This window comes from Babylonia areolata, chromosome 22 (assembly GCF_041734735.1).
Source record: "Babylonia areolata isolate BAREFJ2019XMU chromosome 22, ASM4173473v1, whole genome shotgun sequence".
In the NCBI taxonomy this organism is placed as follows: domain Eukaryota; kingdom Metazoa; phylum Mollusca; class Gastropoda; order Neogastropoda; family Buccinidae; genus Babylonia; species Babylonia areolata.
The window spans coordinates 9030836-9056258 of record NC_134897.1 but is presented as its reverse complement, the minus strand read 5'-3'; the positions used below and the strand labels follow the sequence as shown (position 1 = coordinate 9056258).

The 25423-nt window shown below is 42.3% G+C and overlaps 1 protein-coding gene and 1 non-coding gene across 6 annotated transcripts in view; both read left to right on the top strand.

The window, feature by feature from the left end:
* LOC143296942 (sorting nexin-24-like) overlaps nucleotides 1-17836 on the top strand; it is a 26631-nt gene extending 8795 nt beyond the window's left edge. For 3 of the 5 annotated variants that reach the window (XM_076608979.1, XM_076608980.1, XM_076608982.1), the window contains exons 2-7: nucleotides 643-787; nucleotides 4444-4527; nucleotides 5087-5191; nucleotides 12577-12653; nucleotides 15116-15204; nucleotides 16642-17836. In XM_076608979.1, the coding sequence (XP_076465094.1) occupies nucleotides 683-787; nucleotides 4444-4527; nucleotides 5087-5191; nucleotides 12577-12653; nucleotides 15116-15204; nucleotides 16642-16718 (537 nt within the window). In that variant the 5' untranslated portion in view covers nucleotides 643-682 and the 3' untranslated portion in view covers nucleotides 16719-17836. Of the gene's footprint in view, nucleotides 1-385; nucleotides 407-642; nucleotides 788-1621; nucleotides 1789-4443; nucleotides 4528-5086; nucleotides 5192-12576; nucleotides 12654-15115; nucleotides 15205-16641 lie in introns of those variants that run through there. The other 2 variants (XM_076608981.1, XM_076608983.1) reach the window with 2 other exon arrangements.
* Trnah-gug (transfer RNA histidin (anticodon GUG)) lies at nucleotides 11324-11395 on the top strand. The gene has a single exon. It is a non-coding gene; the product is annotated as a tRNA-His (tRNA).
* Nucleotides 17837-25423: the final 7587 nt, after the last annotated feature.

The window sequence follows — 25423 nt, the reverse complement described above, 5'->3', positions numbered from 1 at the left end:
TGTGTAGGCGGTGTCTATATCTGCATCAGTTTGTGTGAGTGTCAGTGTGATGCGTGTGTGTGTGTGTGTGTGTGTGTGAGGTGCGCGCGCGCGTGAGAGACTGACTGTGAGAGAAACCGCCGGTGTGCATGCGTGTGCAATCGAGAACATGAACACAATATATAAAAAAAAAATTATTAAAAAAAAGTCGCAATTCATGACTTCCTTCTTCAAGCTTTCACTTTTGATATTTGTTCCCTTGCAACAAAGGTTCCTTTCTTTCATGCAGATGGTCCGAAACACTCAATTAGTAAGGCGCAAATGACGTATATAATTAGATCATCATAGTAATATTCATTGCGGCAAGAGTACAAGTTTGAAATTGTGACCGAGTTTGGCAACGTCAGTGCAGCGTTTTGACATCACAGTACGTGGTGAAGGACTGACTGAGTCCACTGTGTGTGTGTGTGTATCTGGGGTTCAGTTTATGAGGTCAGATAATATGTTTATTGTATGAACCGGTAAGTCGTCCGGATTGGTGTTAATTAATGTTTGGTTGTTTGGCTGACTGACCGACTGACTAACTGACTGCATGGCTGACTGGGCTGACTGACTGATTAATTACTATTGGTTGATTATAAATGAATAATGAATGATTGACAGGCTGACAGAAACTAAGTGACGTGGGGTGTGAACGACGACCATGTTCCCCATGGGCCAAGCGGACAGGGTCTCCTCAGCTTCGTCAGATGGCATAGCGCTTCGACCCGGCAACATCCGTGTCAGATCCAGAAAGGGCAGTGTCAAGGTGAGTATTGATGAGTTAATTAGTAATTAATTTTGTCATCAGTTTGACGTGACATCTGACTGCAGCGTGTCCCTCGTGCGGGCTTTCGTCCCTCACTCTCCAGACTCTCTTTTCAGTCTACCGTGTCCGAGTCATCTTCATCAGTTTTACATCGCTTTTCGTTTCCCTGAGTTCAGCAGTGTGGTCAGAGAAACTACTACATGTCAGTGATGATTATAAAGTTGTTGCTTTCGTGCTTCAAGAGATGGAAAACACACACGCTGCACACACTGACGCACTGGCACACACACACACACACACACACACACACGCACGCACGCACACACCGCGGTGCACACACACACACACACACACACACACACACACACACACACACACACACACACACACACACACACACACACACACACACACAGAGAGCTAAGGAGCAGAGCATTCACTGACTGAGGATCGAGACAGAACGAGAGTGTGTGTCCGTGGAGGCTCTGCTATGTATAAAACCAGAACCACAGAATACCGATGAAGGATTAAAAAAAAAAATTTTTAAGAGAAAAAAGGAAAAAGGATGGGTAGTTTTACACACACACACACACACACACACACACACACATATATATATATATATATATATATATATATGTATGTATACTCACGTGTATTTATTCTATTTTGTTTTTCATTATTTTTTTTTCTTTTCCACATCAATAAATAAATAATCATTAATTTTACAGCACACATCTTGATAGCAGACAAAGCGATGCTCGTGACAATGTGCATTGCCTCCCTTGTAAAGTTCTCGCCAAAAGGAGAGAAGACAAGAGCCGTGAAGTGAGGTCATTACTATTATTGTGGGGTGTGCGAAGCGTGCACACTCTGAAAAGAAACAAGCAAACTGGTGCGAAAAACTCTTTGACGGAAGCGCTATTTTCAAGCCAGCCATGTTGATTCGAGTGTCTATTCCAGGGCACAGAAAAGTGAAAGAAGATGACGACGTTTACACTGTAAGTTGACCCAACTTTTGCTGAACTATTTAGGCAAGCTCATAGGTGAGCACCGCCTCCCAGACGATATGAAACCCCAAATTGTGATGAAACGAAACCATATTGGACTCGAACAACGAACCTTCCACAACACTAAGAAGACCCCAACACTAAACCATTTGACGTGAAGGGCACAAGTCAATTACTAAGTTAGTCATTATATCTTCGTCTTCTTCTTCCGTAAAGTCTCCTCAATCAACAGGCTGATTATTATGGGACTGTGAAACGGGGATCTGCTAAAAAAACAACAACAAAAAAAACAAACAAAAAAAACAACAACAACAAAAACAGTTCTGCTTCCAATTTCTTCAGCACGAGATTACTCTTTCATACCACAAAGTGACCCCCCCCCCCCCCCACCTTACCTACTCACTAGCCTACATACACACAAAAAAGGTAAAAGCTAAGTGCAGAGCTGCCAGCAGGCTACTACCATCGCTTTTCATCCATTACTATGGACTAGCTGACCCCAGGTTGCAGTAGGCAACTCAGGCCTGCAACATCCTTCCACTCATCCATTTGCACAATGAGACAGAAGTATGAAGAACTAGAAGTCTACTGAAGAAGCCAGTTGACCCATGACACAAATGTGTTAGGGGTCTTGGCATCAACAGTATCCTGGGGGAGGGAGTTCAGTCCACAGTTGTTCTTGGGAGGAATGACATCAGCCGGTAGTTGGTATCTGCAGCTATTTCAGTATTTGTGTGAACTGCTGATCGTGACTTCATCGCTGTCTCTTCTTGGGAGGTTGGAGCTGTTGTTTCAACCTCGGGCAGTTGACTAAGTTGTTCTTGATTTTATAGAACATGGAGAGCCTTGCTTTTTTCCTTCTGTCCTCAAGGGACATCCATCCTAGAATGTCCAGCATGATGGTAACGCTGGTAGTACGTTGGTAGTGGTTCAGCACAAAGCGGGCTGCCCTACTCTGGAAGTTTTCTATCTTCACCTTGTGCTGTTTCTCATAGGGGTCCCAGACGGATGCCGAATATTCCAGCAGAGACCTAACAAATGTTTTATAGGCTTTAGTCTTTATGCTAGTGGAGCTGATTTAATCAGACTCCGACTCTATCGAAACTAAAGTGAAAACTTCGTTCAAAAAGTCGTGGAAGAGACTGTCGAAGTGCTTCCACTGGTTCCAGGGTTGAGTTTGTTTCAAGCTTTCAGAAGGCATCTGGCTGGCAATATCCACATTTCCACAAAGAGTACAGGGGAGGAAATGTGGATATGCTTTTATGGGCGAACATTTGTGTGGGCCGTAAAGAAGGGGTGTGGAAACTAATTTGTTTTGTGTTGTGCGTCGGAGAAAATTCCTCAAGAAAGGTTAACAGTGAAAAGAAAAAGAACTGACATTCATTTTCAGTGGCGTGATCTAGTATTGCAATATAATTTGTATCAGTGTATACACATGTAAACTTGCATGTAAACTTGCTGTGCAATGAAAAAGCAAACTGGCTGCAGACAATGAGACATGGACTTGATATGATGATAGTCTCTGTAATCGGCAGGGATATAAAACAGGATGAAAGATTGGGGGGGGGCGGGGGGGGGGGGGAATGTAGTGAAAGGTACATTACACTAACTGTTCTTAATTTTATACTAAATATTTTCACAACTATTAATTTTCAAGGCACACAATCGATGACATGCTATGGTGCTTTCAGAGATACCACCTGTTATGATTTCGCTGTATTTTGTCACGCTCAGTCACAGTTTGTTCTGATGTTAAGCCAATGTCCAAATCGTTCCTGACATTACCCAGACACTCTAGACTTATCGATCACGAGGCCAGGACAGACACAACTAACCGTGGTCTCACATGATGATGCTCAGCTAATGGCGTGCATGTTTTCATTGAAACAGTATGGGGTGGACCAGTCAGCTTAATCGTTTACCCGAACTAGACAGAACTGGCTGAATCAAGTTGCATCTCAGTCAAATAGCGTCTGTGCCTGTTTGCTGATTGGCTTGGAGTCTGAGTGTTCCTACCAAATTCAGAATGTTCCTGATTGTTGAGGACTACAAACACTGGACATGGGTTGGCATCTCTGAGTTTTTTGCTGTCCTTCAGCTTGCATCCTACAGATTGTCAGGGGCTGAAAACTTTGTTACAATGACTGGTTCAAACATATCATTTGGATGGCAGCGTTGGATATTATATTTATATTTCTATAATTTTATGAATTGAGGATTAAGTAGTAATTAATACAAAGGTATGATATAATTCAAACCATGGATACTTGCACATCTCATCAGCTAACACACAGGTAAATATATATAGGTTTATATCTTAGTACCCTGTATTTACCTGTATGCTAGCTGACAGGTAGCACAAGCAAGAAAGGTTTATTATGTGCCTTTGTCAAAAAGATAAACAGTACTCCCAAAAAGCTTTGAATGTATAGAAGTGTTACATACATGAGTGCAAAGGTTTCATAATCCTCTCTGAGTCTGACACACTCTGTGAAGCTGTCCGATTTTGCAGTTTAAAACTGTTTTCCTTGGTCACATTCAAGAACTTCTGTCAGTCTGAACTTGATTGAAACATGAACTGCCACCGCTGAGAATTATTTGTTGTATAAAGTGTTGACGGTGACAAACCAGTGGAATGGTGTGCAGGTGTTCACGGTGGACGTCTGGGTGTCTGGTCGACATCACATGGTGGAAAGGCGCTACTCTGAATTTGAAGATCTGCACAAACAGGTACTGTCACATGGGCAGTGTTCATTATTTTCTGTTTGTCATTGGCTGCCTATAGATGATAGATGTATTATGTACCCAAGACTTGGATCAAGTCGCAGTTTAAATTAATGTATGGTAACACTACATGGTTCCTGTATTGTTGTAAAGAGTTTTAAACTTACTGGCATTGTTCAGAGTCAGTATTATAAACAACTACTGGTAATTGGTCCAGTGTGGAGAGGAGAAAATTATCATGGCGCCTGAAGGAATAAAGATGAATTCATGAGATTTCTCATGATTCACAGGTCAACACATAGACCGACCTGCTTGGCCTGATCCTCCTTCATGTGTAAGCACATGCAGAATCAAACACACAATCCAACATTCACTTATGTACAACTGCAAGTATAATTTTTACATGCATGACCGTTCTTACCCCACCATGTACTATGTAGGCAGCTGTACTCGGCTGTTACACCTGTTTGCTCATGTAATCACTTATTGTTTCAGCATGAATGGCAGCTCAGTCAGTTCATCAGATAAGACTTAGAGTTCTATGTGTTTTGATGTTGACTTTCAGATAAAGAAAATGATGAAGACGCCGGATTTCCCTCCCAAGAAGGTGCTGAAGTGGAACAACAAAGTGCTGGAGCAACGGCGACATGGCTTGGAAAACTATCTGCAGGTACTGTTATAATACTCACATTTTGCATGGCACTGTAATCTGGTCGGCACAGTTTAGAAGACTCTCTGCACACACTTTTATATAAACTAGGTGTGACAGTCATATAGTCACAGTTTGGAAGACTATCTGCATTTAGTTTTATATAAACTAGGTGTGACACAGTCATATAGTCAGTTTGGAAGACTATCTGCATTTAGTTTTATATAAATTAGGTGTGGCACGGTCATATAGTCAGTTTGGAAGACTGACTATCTGCATTTAGTTTTATATAAACAAGGTGTGAGGGTCATATAGTCACAGTTTGGAAGACTATCTGCACACACTTTTATATGAACTAGGTGTGACAGTCATATAGTCACAGTTTGGAAGACTATCTGCATTTAGTTTTAAATAAACTAGGTGTGACGGTCATATAGTCACAGTTTGGAAGACACTCTGCACACACTTTTTTTTTTTTTTTTTAACTTTTTTAAAATTTTCCAAAAACATGTATACAATACAGAGAATAGTATGAAACAAACAATATACAACGAACAGTAGAATCTTCCATTACAGAGAGAGAGATAAGACAAAATAAAACAAAACAGACTATAGCAAGGCAAAACAAATCTAACAACATCATCAACAACAATAACAACAACAACAACAAAAAGAAGATTTGTCCAATCATTCAATCAATCAATGTTTACACCTTAATGATTGTAGTAATCATGGTGATTTAAGATGACATTAATAGTAAATAGCCTGGACCAGTTGTACCATAGCAACAGCATCAATTGTGTCAACTATTACAGTAATGGTATCTAGGGTAAGGCGGAAGCAAGTGGTGGCATTATAATGTCATAATAATAAGGAGCATGAGTATACCACTTCTGCATTATTGGAAAAGAAAGCTTGTAGTTGATCACATTGTAAAGACAACAGCAACCATAAAAGTTCAAAAAATAAACAAATGATACATATAAGAAATATATAAAGACATGTTAGTACAAAGTAAGGACTGTTATACAGAATGGTAACTATGGAACATGCGAAATTATGATTAAGTAACAGTTTCCATAATTGGAAGGTAACTGTTCCACTTTGTACGGAAAGCATGAGGGTTCATTAATATATAAGATGCATGTTCTTCGATTTTGTATCTGTATCTGAGCTGTGTTTTAAATGCATTGAGTTGTGGTGGTTGTTTATTGAATTTGCATTTGTACAGAAAGTTTTTGGCAAGTAAAATAATGAAATCTAAAATTTCATCTGTAGCAAATGCGTGTGAGTTTCCAAATAAAACTAATTCTTCATATAATTGGGCATTGTATACATTATTGCATTTGTTATTAATATCAGTTTGGAAAGCAGTCCAAAATCTCTGCACAATCTCACATCTCCAAAAAAGGTGTTCAGTGGTTTCTGGATGTGATCCACAGAAGCTACATTTATCATTATGAGAGATATTCATCTGTTTCAGTGATTTGTTTGTTGCAATAATCCTATGAACTATTCTTATTTGAAACCATTTTAAGTTAACGTCACATATTTTGTGTATTTTGTGAAATGTCTGTTTCCAATTAATGTTCAGTTGCAACAAATCGTTCCATTTCTTACAGCATTTAGGGGTCGTATTGTTTTTAACTAGAGTATCGTAACAGACTTTTGTTCCTTTTTTCACTGAATATATCATTTGTAATGATTTTCTCATCTGCAAAGCAGTGTTATTATCAATTTTAATGTTTAGGTTTTTTATATAATTTGTAACTGACCTTATGCAACCATTTAAAGTAAGGAAATTTGTTATATTTCCATGCTTTTGACTAAAATCTTCATAGGAAAGGAAACTTCTGTCCCCATGCACTAAATGAGAAATATCCCAGACCCCCTTTCCCATCCAATTTCTGTATGATAAAATCTTACTTCCAATTTTAATATTTTGGTTCAGAAAGATTGGTTCTGCTAAAACTTCTTTGCTACTTAATAGTGGGACCTTCTGACAAAATTCTTTGTAGGCTTGGAAAACATGAATCCAGAACTTATTCTTATCATTAGGTGTTGGTAGACAGGGTCCATATCTATCAATATCTTCGATAACTGGATTGCTTTCTTTTATTATTATTGTCCATTTATGGTTTGAAAACTTTAATTTACGTATCCAGCTCAGTTTAAGACCTTTAATAAATTGTTTGATGTCAAACATTCCTAATCCTCCAAATATTGTACTTTTAATTACTGTTTTTCTACTTATTCGATCCTGTTTTTTGTTCCAAATGAACTTGAAACATGCCTTCTGCAGCTCATCAATATATTCATCAGGTGGATTTGGTAGAAACATCCATAACTGGGTTATTTTTGATAAAATCAATGATTTGAGAACAGCTATCCTTCCTAAAGGGGTAATTGGTCTTTTTATCCATATTTTAAATGACATTCTAATTTCAGACATTTTTATATAAACTAGGTGCGACGGTCATGATTATAGTCACAGTTTGGAAGACTCTCTGCATTTAGTTTTATATAATCTAGGTGTGGCTTGGTCATATAGTCACAGTTTGGAAGACTATCTGCATTTAGTTTTATATAAACAAGGTGTGACAGTCACATAGTCACAGTTTGGAAGACTCTCTGCATTTAGTTTTATATAATCTAGGTGTGGCTCGGTCATATAGTCACAGTTTGGAAGACTCTCTGCATTTAGTTTTATATAAACTAGGTGTGGCACAGTCATATAGTCTCAGTTTGGAAGACTCTCTGCATTTAGTTTTATATAATCTAGGTGTGGCTCGGTCATATAGTCACAGTTTGGAAGACTCTCTGCATTTACTTTTATATAAACTAGGTGTGGCAGTCATATAGTCTCAGTTTGGAAGACTCTCTGCATTTAGTTTTATATAAACTAGGTGTGGCACGGTCATATAGTCACAGTTTGGAAGACTATCTGCATTTACTTTTATATAAACTAGGTGTGGCAGTCATATAGTCTCAGTATGGAAGACTATGTGCATGTACTTTTATAAAGACTAGGTGTGGCACAGTCATATAGTCACAGCTTGGAAAACTATCTGCAGGTGCTGTCATATATATATATATATATATATATATATATATATATACTTATCGCTTTGCACATTCGCTTGGTCGTCACAGTTTGGAAGACTATCTGCATGTACTTGTATATGAACTAGGTGTGGCACAGTTATATAGTCACAGCTTGGAAGACTGTCTGCATGCACTTGCATATAAACTAGGTGTGGCACAGTCCGATTGCCACAGCCTGGAAGACACTGAACAGTTACTTTTATATTTAAAAACATTTTTACCTGGCTTCACCATAATGTGTATGCAGAATGTGGACTTGTTTGACTTGTGAGACTGAATTCAGAGCAACTGAGGTCATGGGAGAGTGTTCCTACATGTTATTGCAAGGATAGACACACACACACACACACACACACACACACACACACACACACACACACACACACACAGACTCGGGCACACACACTCACAATCACTCACTCAATTTCTCACACTCTCACTCAGTCTCTCACACTCTGTCTCATGCACTCACTATCTCTTACACACTCATTCAATCTCACTCACAGTCTCTCTCTCTCTCTCTCTCTCTCTCTCTCTCTCTCTCTCTCTCTCTCACACACACACACACACACACATACACACACACATACACACACACACACACACACACACACACACACACACACACACACACACTCACTCACTCACTCACTCACTCACTCACTCAATGCGGAGAAAACAAAACTACGGCCGATAACCTCCCGGAAGCCAAAACATACTTTTTTCACACAAATGAACATGTGTTAACACATTGTGATTGTTTAAGATAGCAAGTGATGGGTCTTTGCTGGCAGAGGGAGCGTTTTGCAGCTGAGAATTTGTAACTGACATCCATTCATTTCCCTTTCCAACATGTTTATGACCATTACTATTAGAATGATGATTATTGTTTTGAAGTGAGTTGTTGTATGATTGTCAGTTGTGTCTGACAATGACCATCAGGACAGCAGAGGAGGCAACTGCCATCCAGACAATGTGGACTAGAATTTTGATTATTGTGAAGAGTGTCTTGCAACAAGTTACACTCTCTTGGCCAAAAAGGGCTTTAAGACAATCGCTGCGCACTGTTGGTGTGATCCTCAAAAGGTCAAATAACCCCCAAGGCTGCAGCACTAAGAACCAGTGCAGTCTTGACTCCTATTCACAATCCTTCACAAAAGACTTAAGCTGTAAATGAATTCCCTTTGCAGTGGAGAAACTGTTTATCATGCAGCTCTCACTTTGCTTTTGGCCTGGCTATAAGATTATGTGTTTTGGTTAATTTTAGCAAGTTTGTATCTTGATATTTTGTTATGTGGGTGATATGAGAGCTGTGTGTCGTAAGGTTGGCGAGTTTTATGTCTTGATGGTTAACATTTTACTATGGGAGTGATTTGAGAGAGCTGTGTGTCGTAATGTTGGCGAGTTTTATGTCTTGATGGTTAACATTTTACTATGGGAGTGATTTGAGAGAGCTGTGTGTCGTAATGTTGGTGAGTTTTATGTCTTGATGGTTAACATATTACTATGGGAGTGATTTGAGAGAGCTGTGTGTCGTAATGTTGGCAAGTTTTATGTCTTGATGGTTAACATTTTACTATGGGAGTGATTTGAGAGAGCTGTGTGTCGTAATGTTGGCGAGTTTTATGTCTTGATGGTTAACATTTTACTATGGGAGTGATTTGAGAGAGCTGTGTGTCGTAATGTTGGCGAGTTTTATGTCTTGATTGTTAACATTTTACTGTGGGAGTGATTTGAGAGAGCTGTGTGTCGTAATGTTGGCGAGTTTTATGTCTTGATGGTTAACATTTTACTGAGGGAGTGATTTGAGAGAGCTGTGTGTCGTAATGTTGGCGAGTTTTATGTCTTGATGGTTAACATTTTACTATGGGAGTGATTTGAGAGAGCTGTGTGTCGTAAGGTTGGCGAGTTTTATGTCTTGATGGTTAACATATTACTATGGGAGTGATTTGAGAGAGCTGTGTGTCGTAATGTTGGCAAGTTTTATGTCTTGATGGTTAACATTTTACTATGGGAGTGATTTGAGAGAGCTGTGTATTGTAACTTTGGCGAGTTTTATGTCTTGATGGTTAACATTTTACTATGGGAGTGATTTGAGAGAGCTGTGTGTCGTAATTTTGGCGAGTTTTATGTCTTGATAGTTAACATTTTACTATGGGAGTGATTTGAGAGAGCTGTGTGTCGTAATGTTGGCGAGTTTTATGTCTTGATGGTTAACATTTTACTATGGGAGTGATTTGAGAGAGCTGTGTGTCGTAATGTTGGCGAGTTTTATGTCTTGATGGTTAACATTTTACTATGGGAGTGATTTGAGAGAGCTGTGTGTCATAATGTTGGAGAGTTTTATGTCTTGATGGTTAACATTTTACTATGGGAGTGATTTGAGAGAGCTGTATGTCGTAATGTTGGCGAGTTTTATGTCTTGATAACATTTTACTATGGGAGTGATTTGAGAGAGCTGTGTGTCGTAACGTTGGCAAGTTTTATGTCTTGATAGTTAACATTTTACTATCATACTATGGGAGTGATTTGAGAGAGCTGTGTGTCGTAATGTTGGCGAGTTTTATGTCTTGATAATTAACATTTTACTATGGGAGTGATTTGAGAGAGCTGTGTATTGTAACTTTGGCGAGTTTTATGTCTTGATGGTTAACATTTTACTATGGGAGTGATTTGAGAGAGCTGTGTCGTAATTTTGGCGAGTTTTATGTCTTGATAGTTAACATTTTACTATGGGAGTGATTTGAGAGAGCTGTGTGTCGTAATGTTGGCGAGTTTTATGTCTTGATAGTTAACATTTTACTATGGGAGTGATTTGAGAGAGCTGTGTGTCGTAATGTTGGCGAGTTTTATGTCTTGATGGTTAATATTTTACTATGGGAGTGATTTGAGAGAGCTGTGTGTCGTAATGTTGGTGAGTTTTAATGTCTTGATGGTTAACATTTTACTATGGGAGTGATTTGAGAGAGCTGTGGGTCGTAACGTTGGCAAGTTTTATGTCTTGATAGTTAACTTTTTACTATCATACTATGGGAGTGATTTGAGAGAGCCGTGATAGTCTAGTGGTTAGGACCTCGCGTTGTGGCCGCGATAACCCAGGTTCGAATCCTGGTCACGGCATGTTTTTATCCCGGACGAGCCCACTTTTCCTCAAGGCCTGACTAAGCGCGTTGGGTTACGCTGCTGGTCAGGCATCTGCTTGGCAGATGTGGTGTAGCGTATATGGATTTGTCCGAACGCAGTGACGCCTCCTTGAGCTACTGAAACTGAAACTGAGAGAGCTGTGTGTCGTAATTTTGGCGAGTTTTATGTCTTGATGGTTAACATTTTACTGTGGGAGTGATTTGAGAGAGCTGTGTGTCGTAATGTTGGCGAGTTTTATGTCTTGATGGTTAACATTTTACTATGGGAGTGATTTGAGAGAGCTGTGTGTCGTAACTTTGGCGAGTTTTATGTCTTGATGGTTAACATTTTACTGTGGGAGTGATTTGAGAGAGCTGTGTGTCATAATTTTGGCGAGTTTTATGTCTTGATGGTTAACATTTTACTATGGGAGTGATTTGAGAGAGCGACGGGCGCAATAGCTGAGTGGTTAAAGCGTTGGACTTTCTTCTTCTTCTTCTTCTGTGTTCGTGGGCTGCAACTCCCACGTTCACTCATATGCATACGAGTGGGCTGTTACGTGTATGACCGTTTTTACCTTGCCATATAGGCAGCCATTCTCCGTTTTCGGGGGTGTTGGACTTTCAATCTAAGGGTCCCGGGTTCGAATCACGGTGACGGCGCCTGGTGGGTAAAGGGTGGAGAGTTTTACGATCTCCCAGGTCAACATATGTGCAGACCTGCCAGTGCCTGAACCCCTTTCGTGTGTGTACACAAGCAGAAGATCAAATACGCATGTTAAAGATCCTGTAATCCATGTCAGCGTTCGGTGGGTTATGGAAACAAGAACATACCCAGCATGCACACCCCTGAAAGCAGAGTATGGCTGCCTACATGGCGGGGTAGAAACGGTCATACACGTAAAAGCCCACTCGCGTGTATACAAGTGTACATGGTAGTTGCAGCCCGCGAATGAAAAAAAAAAAAAAAATTTGAGAGAGGTGTGTGAGTCAGGAGTGATGTTACACTGTGTTTAAGTGGTTAGCAAGTTTGTATCAAATCTTTTTATATATATATTCCTGTTTCTTATTTATGATAGGTGTATTGTTAAAGGCACCTGGAGCTGCAGGGTAAGCGCTGTACAAATGTAGGTTATTATTATTATTTGTCAGTTTTAAGACAGCAGTGATGTGTTACAGGGAGTGGTGACATATGAAGCAGTGCCCAAAGCAGTACTGGAGTTCCTGGAGATCACCTTGGAGGAGGATGGCATGGAGTGAGTTCCCTTTGGGATATTTCCATTGTTTTTTTCTTGTTTGTTTGTTTTTTTTTCCACTGTGTTGCTGATATGTGTCCATGTTCTTGTGGGTGCATTGCAATGGGATTTAATGTCAGCAGCCATCTTTGGCTGATATGGCAATTGAGAAGGCCACAGTTTTCAGTCTAAGAGCATTTTATAGACATTACTGCAGCCCCTTATTAAAAATAACAACAACAAAAAACAAAAACAGAAACAAAAAACTTCCTTTTGCAAGGTGCATCAAACAATGAAAAGGGACCCCAACTTAATGGTTTGAACAGTTGGAGTAGGTTACAACCGGTAATCTACAACATGGAATCGAGTTAAATGACAAAAGGAAATGACATTACAGTTACACATATGTTTGTGCATAATGTTTTTTTTAGTCATGAGTGGCATTGATCCTTTTTTCTTTCCTTTTTTTTTTCTTTTTTTTTAACCAACATCTCAAACATCCTCACTCTGCTTACACAGCCTGTCGCCTACTCTGGTCATCAAGTGAGAAACTTTCCCAATTCCAAATAGAAACGTGAAATATGTTGGCCAACATGCTTTCAAGTTTAGCATCTGGGCTATTTGGAATTCACTGCCTGCTAGTCTGTGAAATACACCAACCTTAACTGGATGCATACAAAATCTCAGAATATACTTTTTCAAGTAAGGTTTTGTGTAAATATTCATGTGTTTGTTTGTTTCTTCTTTTCTTTTCTTTTTTCCCCTCATATCCCTGCCAGCGTGTTTAGTTTTGTGTGTGTGTAGGTGTGTGTGCGCGTGCGTGAGCACAAGCACATCGAGTTTCTTCTGAAAGAATTGCACTTTATAAAAACCATTTAGTTGATGTATTGATATTGCTTCATGGAGAAGGAATATAGTTACAACACAAAACAAGAGGAAGTGGATACTTGTTTCAGTTTGGAGATCTTCTGCAGCCGAAACAACCCCATGAGAGCCGCAGAACGTACCACGTACGTCCATAGTGATGTCATTGATAATGTCATCAGTAGAAGGGAAATGACTCAGGAAGGCTGAAAATTCACACAGTTTAACCACAGTGGTATATCTCCAGACCATTTTCTCAGTTTTCAGATTTATTGTTTTGGATATTGTTTTGACGGGCACAATAGCCGAGTGGTTAAAGTGTTGGACTGTTGGGTTCGAATCACGGTGACGGCGCCTGGTGGGTAAAGGGTGGAGATTTTTATGATCTCCCAGGTCAGCATATGTGCAGACCTGCTAGTGCCTGAAACCCCTTCGTGTGTAAATACAAGCAGAAGATCAAATACACACGTTAAAGATCCTGTAACCCATGTCAGCGTTCGGTGGGTTATGGAAACAAGAACATACCCAGCATGTACACCCCCGAAAATGGAGTATGGCTGCCTACATGGCAGGGTAAAAACGGTCATACATATAAAAGCCCACTCGTGTGCATACGAGTGAACGCAGAAGAAGAAGAAGAAGGAGGATATTGTTTTATGACTTGAAACACCACTTGCACTGTTTTTCCCCTGGCACTGAAATGGATTTAAATTAAACATACAAAGACTAAGAGATGAAAGACAAGTCTTGTAACTCTCCATCTTGATATGTCTGAGTTTTTTGCCTGTGGAAGACCTGCATCACTTTCTGGTCTTGTCTTTGTGTTGTAACTCCTGTTTCTTCCTCAGCCTGTAAGGTGAGTGCAGTGCTATCCTTTTCTGAAGTTTATGATTTTATGTGATCTCCTTTTCTGAAGTTTATGATTTTATGTGATTGGTTATGTTTGTGCTAAAGTGGAAAAAGTGGTCAACTCAGAAGGCATATCTTGGGTTTATGTTCATGAATCAGTTTTACTGTTCTAGTTTCACGCTTCCTGGAATTTCTCTGTTCAGGCTCCTTATGATTGATGTTCACAGTGTTTGTGTGGGTGGGATTTTTTTTTTTTTTTTTTTTTTTTTTTTTTGTGGGTGGGGGGTTATTTATTTATTTTGAAGAATATTTTCATCCCTGGCATGGCTCAATGCAGCTGGCTGGGTTTAAGCAGGAACAGAGGCAATAATTTTAACACTGAATGGCCTTTGTAGACAGTTGGACTATAAACTTGATATCATTTGATGAATTTTTGTGTAGGGTTGCACCTGAACTGTTACTATGTTTTGAAATGAGTATGGGGAATATCAAAAATCATCATACATATAAAAGACCATTTACAGATATATACAGGCAAACTTGGGAGCTTTGTTTGAAGGTGCTAAACAAATCCTGTTTGAGGGAGAGAATGGGAAGGGAGATAACTCAGACCCCCCTCACCCCTCAAAAAAACAACCAACCATCATGCTTTTTTTCTCATGAGTGAGGAGAGAGAAGAATAAAGCAGAAGGGGGGGGGGGGGGGTTAGGGTTTGGAAGGGGGGACACAACAAAAAAACAGACATTAAGAAAATGTTTTGTTTTGTCCAGTTTTGAGAACCCATCCAACACGTACGTTCCAACACACCAGGCGGTGGTGACATTCACTGAAGACGCTTACCTGCAGGACGTCAACAGAGGTGAGACAAACACCTGACAGGTGTCGCATTTGTTGGTCCATCTGTGTGTATGTATATCGAGGTTACATCCAGTTTGTGGGTGACTGTGCACAGAGATGCCAACGACTTTGTTACATTTGATCGCAGTTTGTTCTGATGTTATGCCAACATCAAAATTGTTCCGACAAGTTTGTTTTTGACTACATAGCATAGTCACATGCTTTCCTGTCCTAACAGTACCCAGACGCTCACGACCTATCGATCACAAGGCCAGGGCAGTCACTACTAACCTTAGACTCACATGATAATGCTTAGCTAATTGCGTGCATGTTTACATTGAAACAGCATTGAGTGGATTAATCAGCTTAATCGTTTCTGGAACAAGAGAGAACATGGCTTAATCAAGTTGCGTCTAGGTCAAGTCTGTGCCCAGTGGATTAAGCTGTGGAGTGCAATGAACAAGTGGCTGGAAACAGAGAATTCATGGACTCCAGTTGTGAAAATCAAGACGAACAAAGACCAGGGAAGCAGCACAGTGCTACAGATGTAAAGAAGCAGCGGCGGGAACAGAAAATTGGGCAAACATCCGAGTGTTCCTACCAAATTTCCTGATTGCTCCTACAAACACTTATTGTTTGCATTTGTGTGTGTGTGTTGTATGTATGTTTGTGCTGCGTGTTTGTGCTGTATGTGTCTGGTATGCGTGTGTTGCGTGTGTGGTTGTGTGTATGTGTTGTATGTGTGTTTGTGCTGCATGTGTCTGGTATGTGTGTGTTGCGTGCGTGGTTGTGTTGCGTGCGTGGTTGTGTGTGTGTGTTGTATGTGTGTTTGTGCTGCATGTGTCTGGTATGTGTGTGTTGCATGCATGGTGTGTGTGCATGTGTGTGTGTGTGTTGTATGTGTGTTTGTCCTGTGTGTTTGTGCTGCATGTGTCTGGTATGTGTGTGTTGCGTGTGTGGTTGTGTGTGTGTGTATGTGTGTGTGTGGTGTTGTGTGTGTGTAGCTGAATGTCTGTGTGTGTTTAGCTTGGGAAGGGGCGGGGGTGTATGTGTTGCATGTGTGTGTGTATGTTGCGTGAGGATTTGTGTGTGTCTGGTGAAATGTGTTGTGTATGTGCGACGTGAGTAGTGTGCGTATGTGTGTGTGTGTGTGCAAGACATATGGTAAGTGATATCAAGTGAAGTGACTATGTGAAAACCATGAGTGACTGGTCACCCAAGAGGCACTCCGTGTGAGTTTAAACACGAGGTACGGCAAAGGTTAAAAGTTTACCACAGGCACGAAAATACATAGCAGAATTTAGGTGATTACATCGATAAGGTTTTATTCACAAACAGCTCAACAACAAACGTTGGAACATAGTAGTAAGAAGAGAAAGTGAGGGGAAAGTGCATCAAGTCCTTGATTTTTGGACTAAGAGTAAAGTTACTACGATTTGTTTTTCTTTCTCTCTGACAGGAACGCTGCCTGACATCATAGCAGAAGGCGTCACCATAGGCCTGTTCGACAGTGACTACACCGCTTTTCCCAGCTAGAAGTGTCTGACATCATAGCAGAAGGCGTCACCATAGGCCTGTTCGACAGTGACAACACCGCTTTTCCCAGCTAGAAGTGTCTGACATCATAGCAGAAGGCGTCACCATAGGCCTGTTCGACAGTGACAACACCGCTTTTCCCAGCTAGAAGTGTCTGACATCATAGCAGAAGGCGTCACCATAGGCCTGTTCGACAGTGACTACACCGCTTTTCCCAGCTAGAAGTGTCTGACATCATAGCAGAAGGCGTCACCATAGGCCTGTTCGACAGTGACAACACCGCTTTTCCCAGTTAGTGTCTCCACCTATTGCACACACTCACTTTTGATACAGTAGTCATGGTCTTCGTGTTGTTGGTGATCACACCATGGAGCGAGGACAGTGTCTGGGATGGCTGGACAGTTCATCCAGTCCTGGACCAGTGTTCTCTGTTGCTCACCTTGCTTTTGGAGACTTGTTGGGGCTGAACTGGCTGCAGTGTTTCTTGTGATATTTTTTGTGAAATATATGCCATGGTGGTATGTTTCATAGAGAGAGAGGTTGCGACAGATAACGCAATAAATGCGTTTCTGTGAGAGAGAGTGAGAGGGAGAGAGAGTGTTATTGTGACTTGCATGTTCAGACCTGCCAACATTTACTTTTTCCATTGTAATTTATCTCACCCGGTTGCACTTGATCCCTCTCTTCTGGCCTTAGAAGAAAAAAAATTCATATTTGCAAAATAAACACAAAATGGCTGTTGAACATGTGTACAGAGCTGCATAGCTGCTGTGTATACAGCCAGTGGAAAGGTAAACAGAATTTCCTGTCTGTAAATTCTGACTTCACTTTCACCACCACCATGATGAATCGTGTATTAGACCATACTCAAGTGCCAAGGACCTTGCCACATTTAACAAAGGGACATTTTTTGCAGAAATGCAAGAAAGCGACCTGAGCTTCTTTCTGGGAAAACAGACAATAAGTCACCATCTGCTGCAAACACTTGATAATGTGCAATATAAGACCGGAAGAAAGAAAAAGTATTTGAACAGTGAAATAAATTATTTGTTCTGCTTTGGATGTAATGCCAAAAACATTCCTCTCAACTTCCAAATATTTTTATTGCTGAAAATATTCCTCTCAAGTCTGTTTAGAGGTTGGCAGGTCTGTTTGTTGAACGCATGACAAAATGACGTGTGTGAGAGAGAGAGACAGACAGAATGAAGCTGTGACATACTTTGTAAAATAATTGCCATAACATGTCTGTGAGAGAAATTCATATTTGTAAATTAAGCAACATAATGGCATGTCTGACAGTAAAGGAGGAAAATGTTTAGTACAGTTGCCATTTATTGTTAGATCCTCAAATGATGAGCGCAGTGGCCAAGTGGTTAACGCACTGGACTTTCAATCTGATGGTCTCTGAACTTATTACAGTGATACAGGATTTATACACTCCTTGAATTCTAAATGCCATTTTCAAGGCCCTTAAAACCCCACAAATTATGAATTGATGATAATTTGCCTTGAAGATTGAAAATACCAGTATATATTTGCCATTGAGAAAGATAACCTTTTTGTCTATTATTTTTTGGAAGAAAAAGACCTACCGCCAAAAGCAGTTGATTTTCTTTTTCTTTTTTGTGAGCGCTGGACAAGAATGCTCTTTGAAGATACAAAAGGAAAAATGGGTAAATCTCTCAATAGTATGAACTTTGGCTGTGACACTACCTTTTACAAATGTTGCCAGCAGTATAATATTAAATCAAGTGTTACATCACTGTTAGTGTAAGTTTGTCACACTTTCAGGTATTGTCATTGTCTCTTGGTCTGTACAAACTCTCCATGAAGACATGACAGTGAGGTGAAGTAGAAACATTAGATGCTGAACATAGTTCAGTTCACGTTATAGCTTGGAATCGTGTGATAGGAATGTGCAGCGCTTTGAGTCATGCCTGACCGACTGGAACACTTGCTAGATTAGCAGGTGTGTATGCATTATGTGAGTCATGCCTGCCCGACTGGAATACTTGCTAGATTAGCGGGTGTGTATGCATTATGTGAGTCATGCCTGCCCGACTGGAACACTTGCTAGATTAGCGGGTGTGTATGCATTATGTGAGTCATGCCTGACGGACTGGAATACTAATACTTGCTAGATTAGCGGGTGTGTATGCATTATGTGAGTCATGCCTGACGGACTGGAATACTAATACTTGCTAGATTAGCGGGTGTGTATGCATTATGTGAGTCATGCCTGCCAGACTGGAATACTTGATAGATTAGCGGGTGTGTATGCATTATGTTTGCTGCTGTTCACTTTGAGTCATGCCTGACCGACTGGAATACTTGCTAGATTAGCGGGTGTGTATGCATTATGTGAGTCATGCCTGACCGACTGGAATACTTGCTAGATTAGCGGGTGTGTATGCATTATGTGAGTCATGCCTGACGGACTGGAATACTAATACTTGCTAGATTAGCGGGTGTGTATGCATTATGTGAGTCATGCCTGACGGACTGGAATACTAATACTTGCTAGATTAGCGGGTGTGTATGCATTATGTTTGCTGCTGTTCACTTTGAGTCATGCCTGCCAGACTGGAATACTTGCTAGATTAGCGGGTGTGTATGCATTATGTTTGCTGCTGTTCACTTTGAGTCATGCCTGCCAGACTGGAACACTTGCTAGATTAGCGGGTGTGTATGCATTATGTTTGCTGCTGTTCACTGGTTCACTGACTGACCAACAAGCAAGCTGTTTCAACTGTTGTACACTGTTCTCTGTCTTTGTCTTTGTCTCACCACAAATGTATTATTTTTACACATTGTCAAACTGATTGTGGACTGAAAGTTTTACCATACCTTGTTTACTCTGTCTGTAGTATTCTTTTCCTTCTTTTTTTTTTATTGGTCAGCATGTGTGTCTTTTAGTGTTTTTCTTTACTGGGGAAAGATTATTTTGAGGTAGGTGTTCAGGACCTGACGTACTCAAAAGCTACCCACTTTATTAATAACTCCTTCAAAATTTCTGTGTGCATTTGGTGCATGTCCGTATTTTACAGCTGACAACAAAAGCCATAAGCTAAGAGGACATGGTTTAATTTTGATAAGCAACCCCTGTTTCTGCATAGCATTTTGTGTGGTGTTCCAGGGCAGAGTTGTCCCATAGTTTGACCCTATAATGCCATGTGACAGTTTGAAGATATATGACATGTATGTTGATGTGTACAGTTTTTTTGTTTGTTTTTTCCTTCCCCAAGACTGTTGAAACTTATGTTATGACATCAGAGGTATAGACAGTGATGTTTGAAAATGAATGTTGTATAATTTCTCAGTAAGATATGTAGACAAGTGTCCTGCCCCTTGGGAAAGCAAGCCTTGACACTTTTACTCTTTTCCGCAGTCTGTGATGTACTGTCTGTGCTCTTTTGCTGTGGCGATTAGGTAGTGAAATTGTTAACATTGGGATGGGCATTAGCTGTGTTATTTGCCTGTATGGCCTTTTTTATGTATTTTTTCTTTGAAGTATTGTGTTTTCCTTTTTTACGATTTTTTTGTTGTTGTGGTAATCTGGGGATGTTAGATAAGACAGGATGGCTGGCATGCTCAGCATGGCCTAATCTTCATTGCCATAAGGAGCTAAATGGTTGGGATACCTTGTCATGAACTGTGGTTTTGTGGGTTTGTCTTGGTGTTTTTTTGTTTGTTTTGTTTTGTAGATGTGACAGTTTTGTGTTGACACAGTTGAACATTTGTATTGTTTGACAGTCTTGGTAGTGATATTGTCTGTCATTTCTGCAGTGTCATTTTGAATGGGTTTTTTTTAATGTGTGTGTATGTTGAAGATTTTTTCTCTCTCTGATCTGTTAATTGTGGGAAGAGTTGACATCCTCAGCACAAGCTAGACTTATTTGCCCAATTAGCTTAATGGTTAAGATATGTAATGAGGGTGGTGGTTTTTCCCAGATGTGACAGTGAAAACGGGTTTGATGTGGCTGAATTGTATGTAGTTATGGACTGTAGGCAACAATGTGAAATGTCCTGCATTCCGGGCAGCATGGGTGGAATCCCCTGTCAGTACTGTCCAAGGTCCCTCCGTTTTGTGGTGTTTTTTTTTTGCACTGGCTAATCTGCAGAGGCGGGGTCCCTTCACAAGATCCAAAGAACCGTTTTGGAACAAAATGCTTTAGTTTCCATGTAGCCCAAGAGGTTGAGAGCAAAGGTGTGTCTGTGTGTACATGTTTGTTCACAGGAAAATGGGTATGTGCTGACTGTACACGTTCGTTTACAGGAGAATAATGTACACATACAATTTTGTTTACGGAAGAATGGGTATGTGCTGACGGTACACATTAGTTTACAGGAGAATGGGTATGTGCTTTGGTTAAATTTGATAATGAAATGATGCGACTGCTCAAATTGCCTAAGATGTATGAACACCCCTGTTCCAAACATGAAATCATTAATGATTCATTTGCATTGTATGTACATTTTTGCCAGCATGTATGTACAATTTGTTCTAGCATCCCTCATCCAGTGTGAATTTTCAGTATTATGTAATAATTTGGTGACAGAAACTTTGGAGGAATTTGGGAGGAAATGAGAGTTTCAGTTTCGAATAATTTTTTTTTTTTTTTTTTTTAAACCCAAAAAACAAAAGCAAACCCATTTGCATTCCATGGCCTCTTCTGTCTCCTCCCTCCCTCCCGCACAGTGGACCAAGGCACTGTCAGGTCTGCACACACATCAACCTGGGAGATCATTTCTCTCCACCCTAGGCCCCCACACAACGGGCACTAGCTGGATTTGAAGCCAGGACACTAAGAATTGAGAGCCCAGCGCATTAACTATTAGGCTGTAGCACAAGGTGTTTGAGTTGGAAGATTATATATATATATATATATATATATTGGTGTCATATACTGTACCATGTCAAACTGATGCAAACTAGGCCTATGGTTTGCTCTGTTTGGCCAAATTTCGCGCGGCTAACAGTGAAAAGACGCCCCTCTTAGTCTGGCCCGCTCTTAGCCAATCAAACGCCTCTAACAGCTATAAGCGCTGAATCATTCCTTTGGCCAAGGCTCTCCACGCCATCTTGTCAGGTTTTCGCTCTTTCTCGTCTAACGCTTTTTTTTGGCTATTAAGCGTGTTCATTTGGCCTTATTTTGTTGTATGCTGCTTGCCTGTATATTGTTCTTACATTCTGTGTACTCGTTTCGACTCGGCCCCCTCGTTTTCTTCGTATTTTTCTACCTCTGAGTCGATCCTGTCTTTCCTTTCTCTGTTGGGGATCGAATTGTTCGCTGGGTGCCTACGCGCGGTACCATGCCTCGTACGCCATCCTACGAAGGCAGGGATCATGATGCTGGGAGAGATACTTGGCAAGAGACTCTCCCAGGCCCGGAGCTCATGATTTCTCCCGATAGGGACCGCGGCGATGCGTCTGCAGACGCAGATCGCGGAGGGGACGCTCGTTCCAATAAAACGGTCATGAAGGGGACCGGGGGGAAAGGGATACGAGCGTCGCCTCCCGAGGTGTCCCAGCGCGAGGCAGGTGGAGGTGGGAGTAGCACGTCCTCTCTTGGTGGTGGGGACTCGCAGCTGGGTGCGGACTCCCAAGGGGAGGCCGCCCCCCGCCGTTACCCGGGTCCCCACACGGAGACGGCCCTCAGGGGCCCCAGGGCTGTTCCCCCTCCTCCCTTCTCAGTCAACCCCCCTCCCCCACCTCCTTCTGGGGGAGAAAAACATTTGGTTCCGGGGGGGGACCTCCACTTTGCCCACCCCGGGCCAAGCCACCCCAGTCTCCCCACGAGAGGGGATTCGGGGCGCGTGGCAACCTGCTCTGCAGGTCTTCCCGCTATCCGGCCGGTCTCCCCTGCTGGGGGAGTCCCGCGCGTGTCAGGCGGTTCCGGGCAGTCAGACCGCCGGCCTTTCGGCGTGTCTGACACCCAAGTCGGACCTGACCTCCCTCCGACTTGGCCAGGTTTTTCCCTTCAGCGAGGTCAAGGCGCCAGTGACCCTTGGGACTGGGGTCACGGGATGGCTGGTGCCCACAGGTGGTATCCCCCATTCTACCCGTACTGGGGTGCACCTATGGTGCATGCTGGGTTACCGGGAGGACCAGGGACCAGGGACCCCTGGTCCGCTCCCCACCGGACCCAACCCAGCACAGACCACAGAGTGACACACACAGCCCTGACAAGAGGGATTGACTCCTCGTCGGGCAGGTCGAGCTCCTCGACCAATATTAACACTACAGCCTCTAATTGGTCCTCTGTCAACACGCAGGTGACCTCCACTACGGCTTCCTTTTCAGGACCGACGGCAGCTGAGGGGCCCCGCTCAGCCCGTGGGAGCCTGCCGTTCCCACCTACCCAGCCCTCAGTCCTAAAAGACGAGTGGGTGTTTGTCCCCTCACAGCACTCGTGGGTCCCTCTGGCGTCCAGGGACGCCCTCTCTTAGAAGGTGTGGCACCCACCATCCCAAGCATGGTTGGACCTACGGTCCACACACTCCCCACCCTCTTCAGGTGTCAAGGACATAACAGCGGAGACCAGGGTCCCTGCTCGGGATCGCCCCAGCTCATCCCGCTGGGCTGACCACAGCCCACAGGACGCCCCCGTGGGTACATCCACTTGGGATGGCACCCAGCAGGGGATGGACTGTGAACAAGAGGGACAGCCCCTGTCTTCAGATGAGGACGAACAAGCGGATGAGCACTCTTCGCCCCCATCCCAGGGTGACAGATGGAGCCCACGCCTCCCTAGGGACCAGCCTGAACCAAACTCGGACTTTGCCGAGCTCGAACTGACACTCCCCAATAGGGTCACGCATGCCGAATCAGTCCCTCAGGCAACTTTGTCGCCCTTAACCCTCCTTCAGTCAGGTGACTAACTCCAGAACCACAAGGCGACTCAAGAGTGCCAGAAATGGCTCAGGAGTGGCTTAATAAGCCAGCCCGCACCATCAGGGGTGCTGCTTCCATCCCTCCTCCAGGCAGGGAGTCCCTCTCTGCCCCGGGCGCTTTTTCCCCAGGCAAGTTCCTTAAAGATTCCTCCAAGGGAGGAGTGTGGTCCTGGTACACACAGGACCACCCTGCCTACAGGGAAGCAGAGCCCTCCGCGCAGGACAGGATGTTGGTCTCACAGCGCACCACTTCCCCACCTCAGCTACTCTTCCCTTTAAGACATTAGCAGAGTGGGACAAACTGGCCCGCCGCTGCCTCCTCGAGGTTTCCACGGCTTATACCTTCTTTGATGCGTTCCTCCACAGAGCCAATGAGCTGTGGGAACAACGTCCAGTTCATCAGGACACGGAGTCTCCTTCCTCTGTCCCGCCTGGCCTCTTCTCGGACCCGAGGTTAACCTCTTGACTGCGCTGTTGACGTACGGCGTACGTCATGAAATGTCGCTCAGCAATGCTGTATTGACGTGCGCCTTACGTCATGTTAAACGTTCTGTTTCGAGTCCCGCATTACAGGAAATACAGTCTGCTAACCATTAAATTAGCTCCCCTGATAGCTCTTTATCTCCTGAGTTCCATAAGCTAAAATTATTCATTGGATTGTCATATTTATGGCGAAAGTTTTGCAAGTTTGTACGAAGCTCAAGTTGTGTTTGCAAAGCCATGGCTGAACGCAGACAAACCCCAACACTTGCACTTGTATTGAAAGAATTCTTTCGTGATGCAAACAGTAGAGATGAAGATTGTGGACTGAATGAGACAGAACTGCGTGAAGTTGATGCCGAAGACGCTGATTTTGACAGTGCAGGGGGGTGGGAGGTGGAGTTATTGACGAAACTGAAGACAGACAAGCTCAGCTGATTCAAGATGCAGGTGGGTGTTTTCGAGGTTTGTCATTTTATTGTTTGCTTTCTGTTTGTTGTAACAATGAATATGACTGCATTGTGTGTGTTTTGAATGTGTTAGCTGTGGTAAGTGGCTTCGTCAGTCACTGATCAGTGTATGTGAGTGAGAGTCAGTCAGTCACGTGGGTACTGTGACCATCACAGCCCAGGGGGGCGTGGCTTGCTGGCTGGCTCATTGTTGATGACAGCGTGTGTCGCTCGCCTGCAGCTTTCTGTGTGTTCGTTCCTGAGTGTGTATTGGTTTGTTGTTGTTGTTGTTATTGTTGTTGTTGTTGTTGTGTGTGTGTGGTGTGTGTGTGAGTGAGAGAGAGAGAGGGGGGGGGGAGATGATGTTTATAAAACTGAAATCAGAGAATGATATACAGAACTGTATGCCTAAATTACTTTGTAAATGCAACACTTGTAGGTGTGTGTGTGTGTGTGTGTGTGTGTGTGTGTGTGTGTTGTCATTTTGTTTTGTATGAGAAAGAGAGAATGAAGGGGGTGTGGCATACCATGAACCAGTTTCAGTGTGTGTGTGTGTTTTGGGGGTTTGGGGTGGGGGGTGGGGTAGGTATGTGTGTGTTTGTATTTCAGCTTCTGAAAACAATGCTTCTGAAAACAATCAGAAATAAAATGGTACCATTTCATGATCTTTTTATATGTAAAAACCAAAAACCAAACCCAAAACCCAACAAACTTAGTCTTTTATGCAATGTGTTTCAGGTATGCAGCATGGTGATGATCATGATGTTCATCCTGGATCATCTGGAGTTGATAACTTGCCACAAACCTACAGTTGAAGACCAGCAGCAGCAAGACCAAAGGGCAGTAAACAAGCCTCCAGCAATTCTGGATTACAACAAAAAC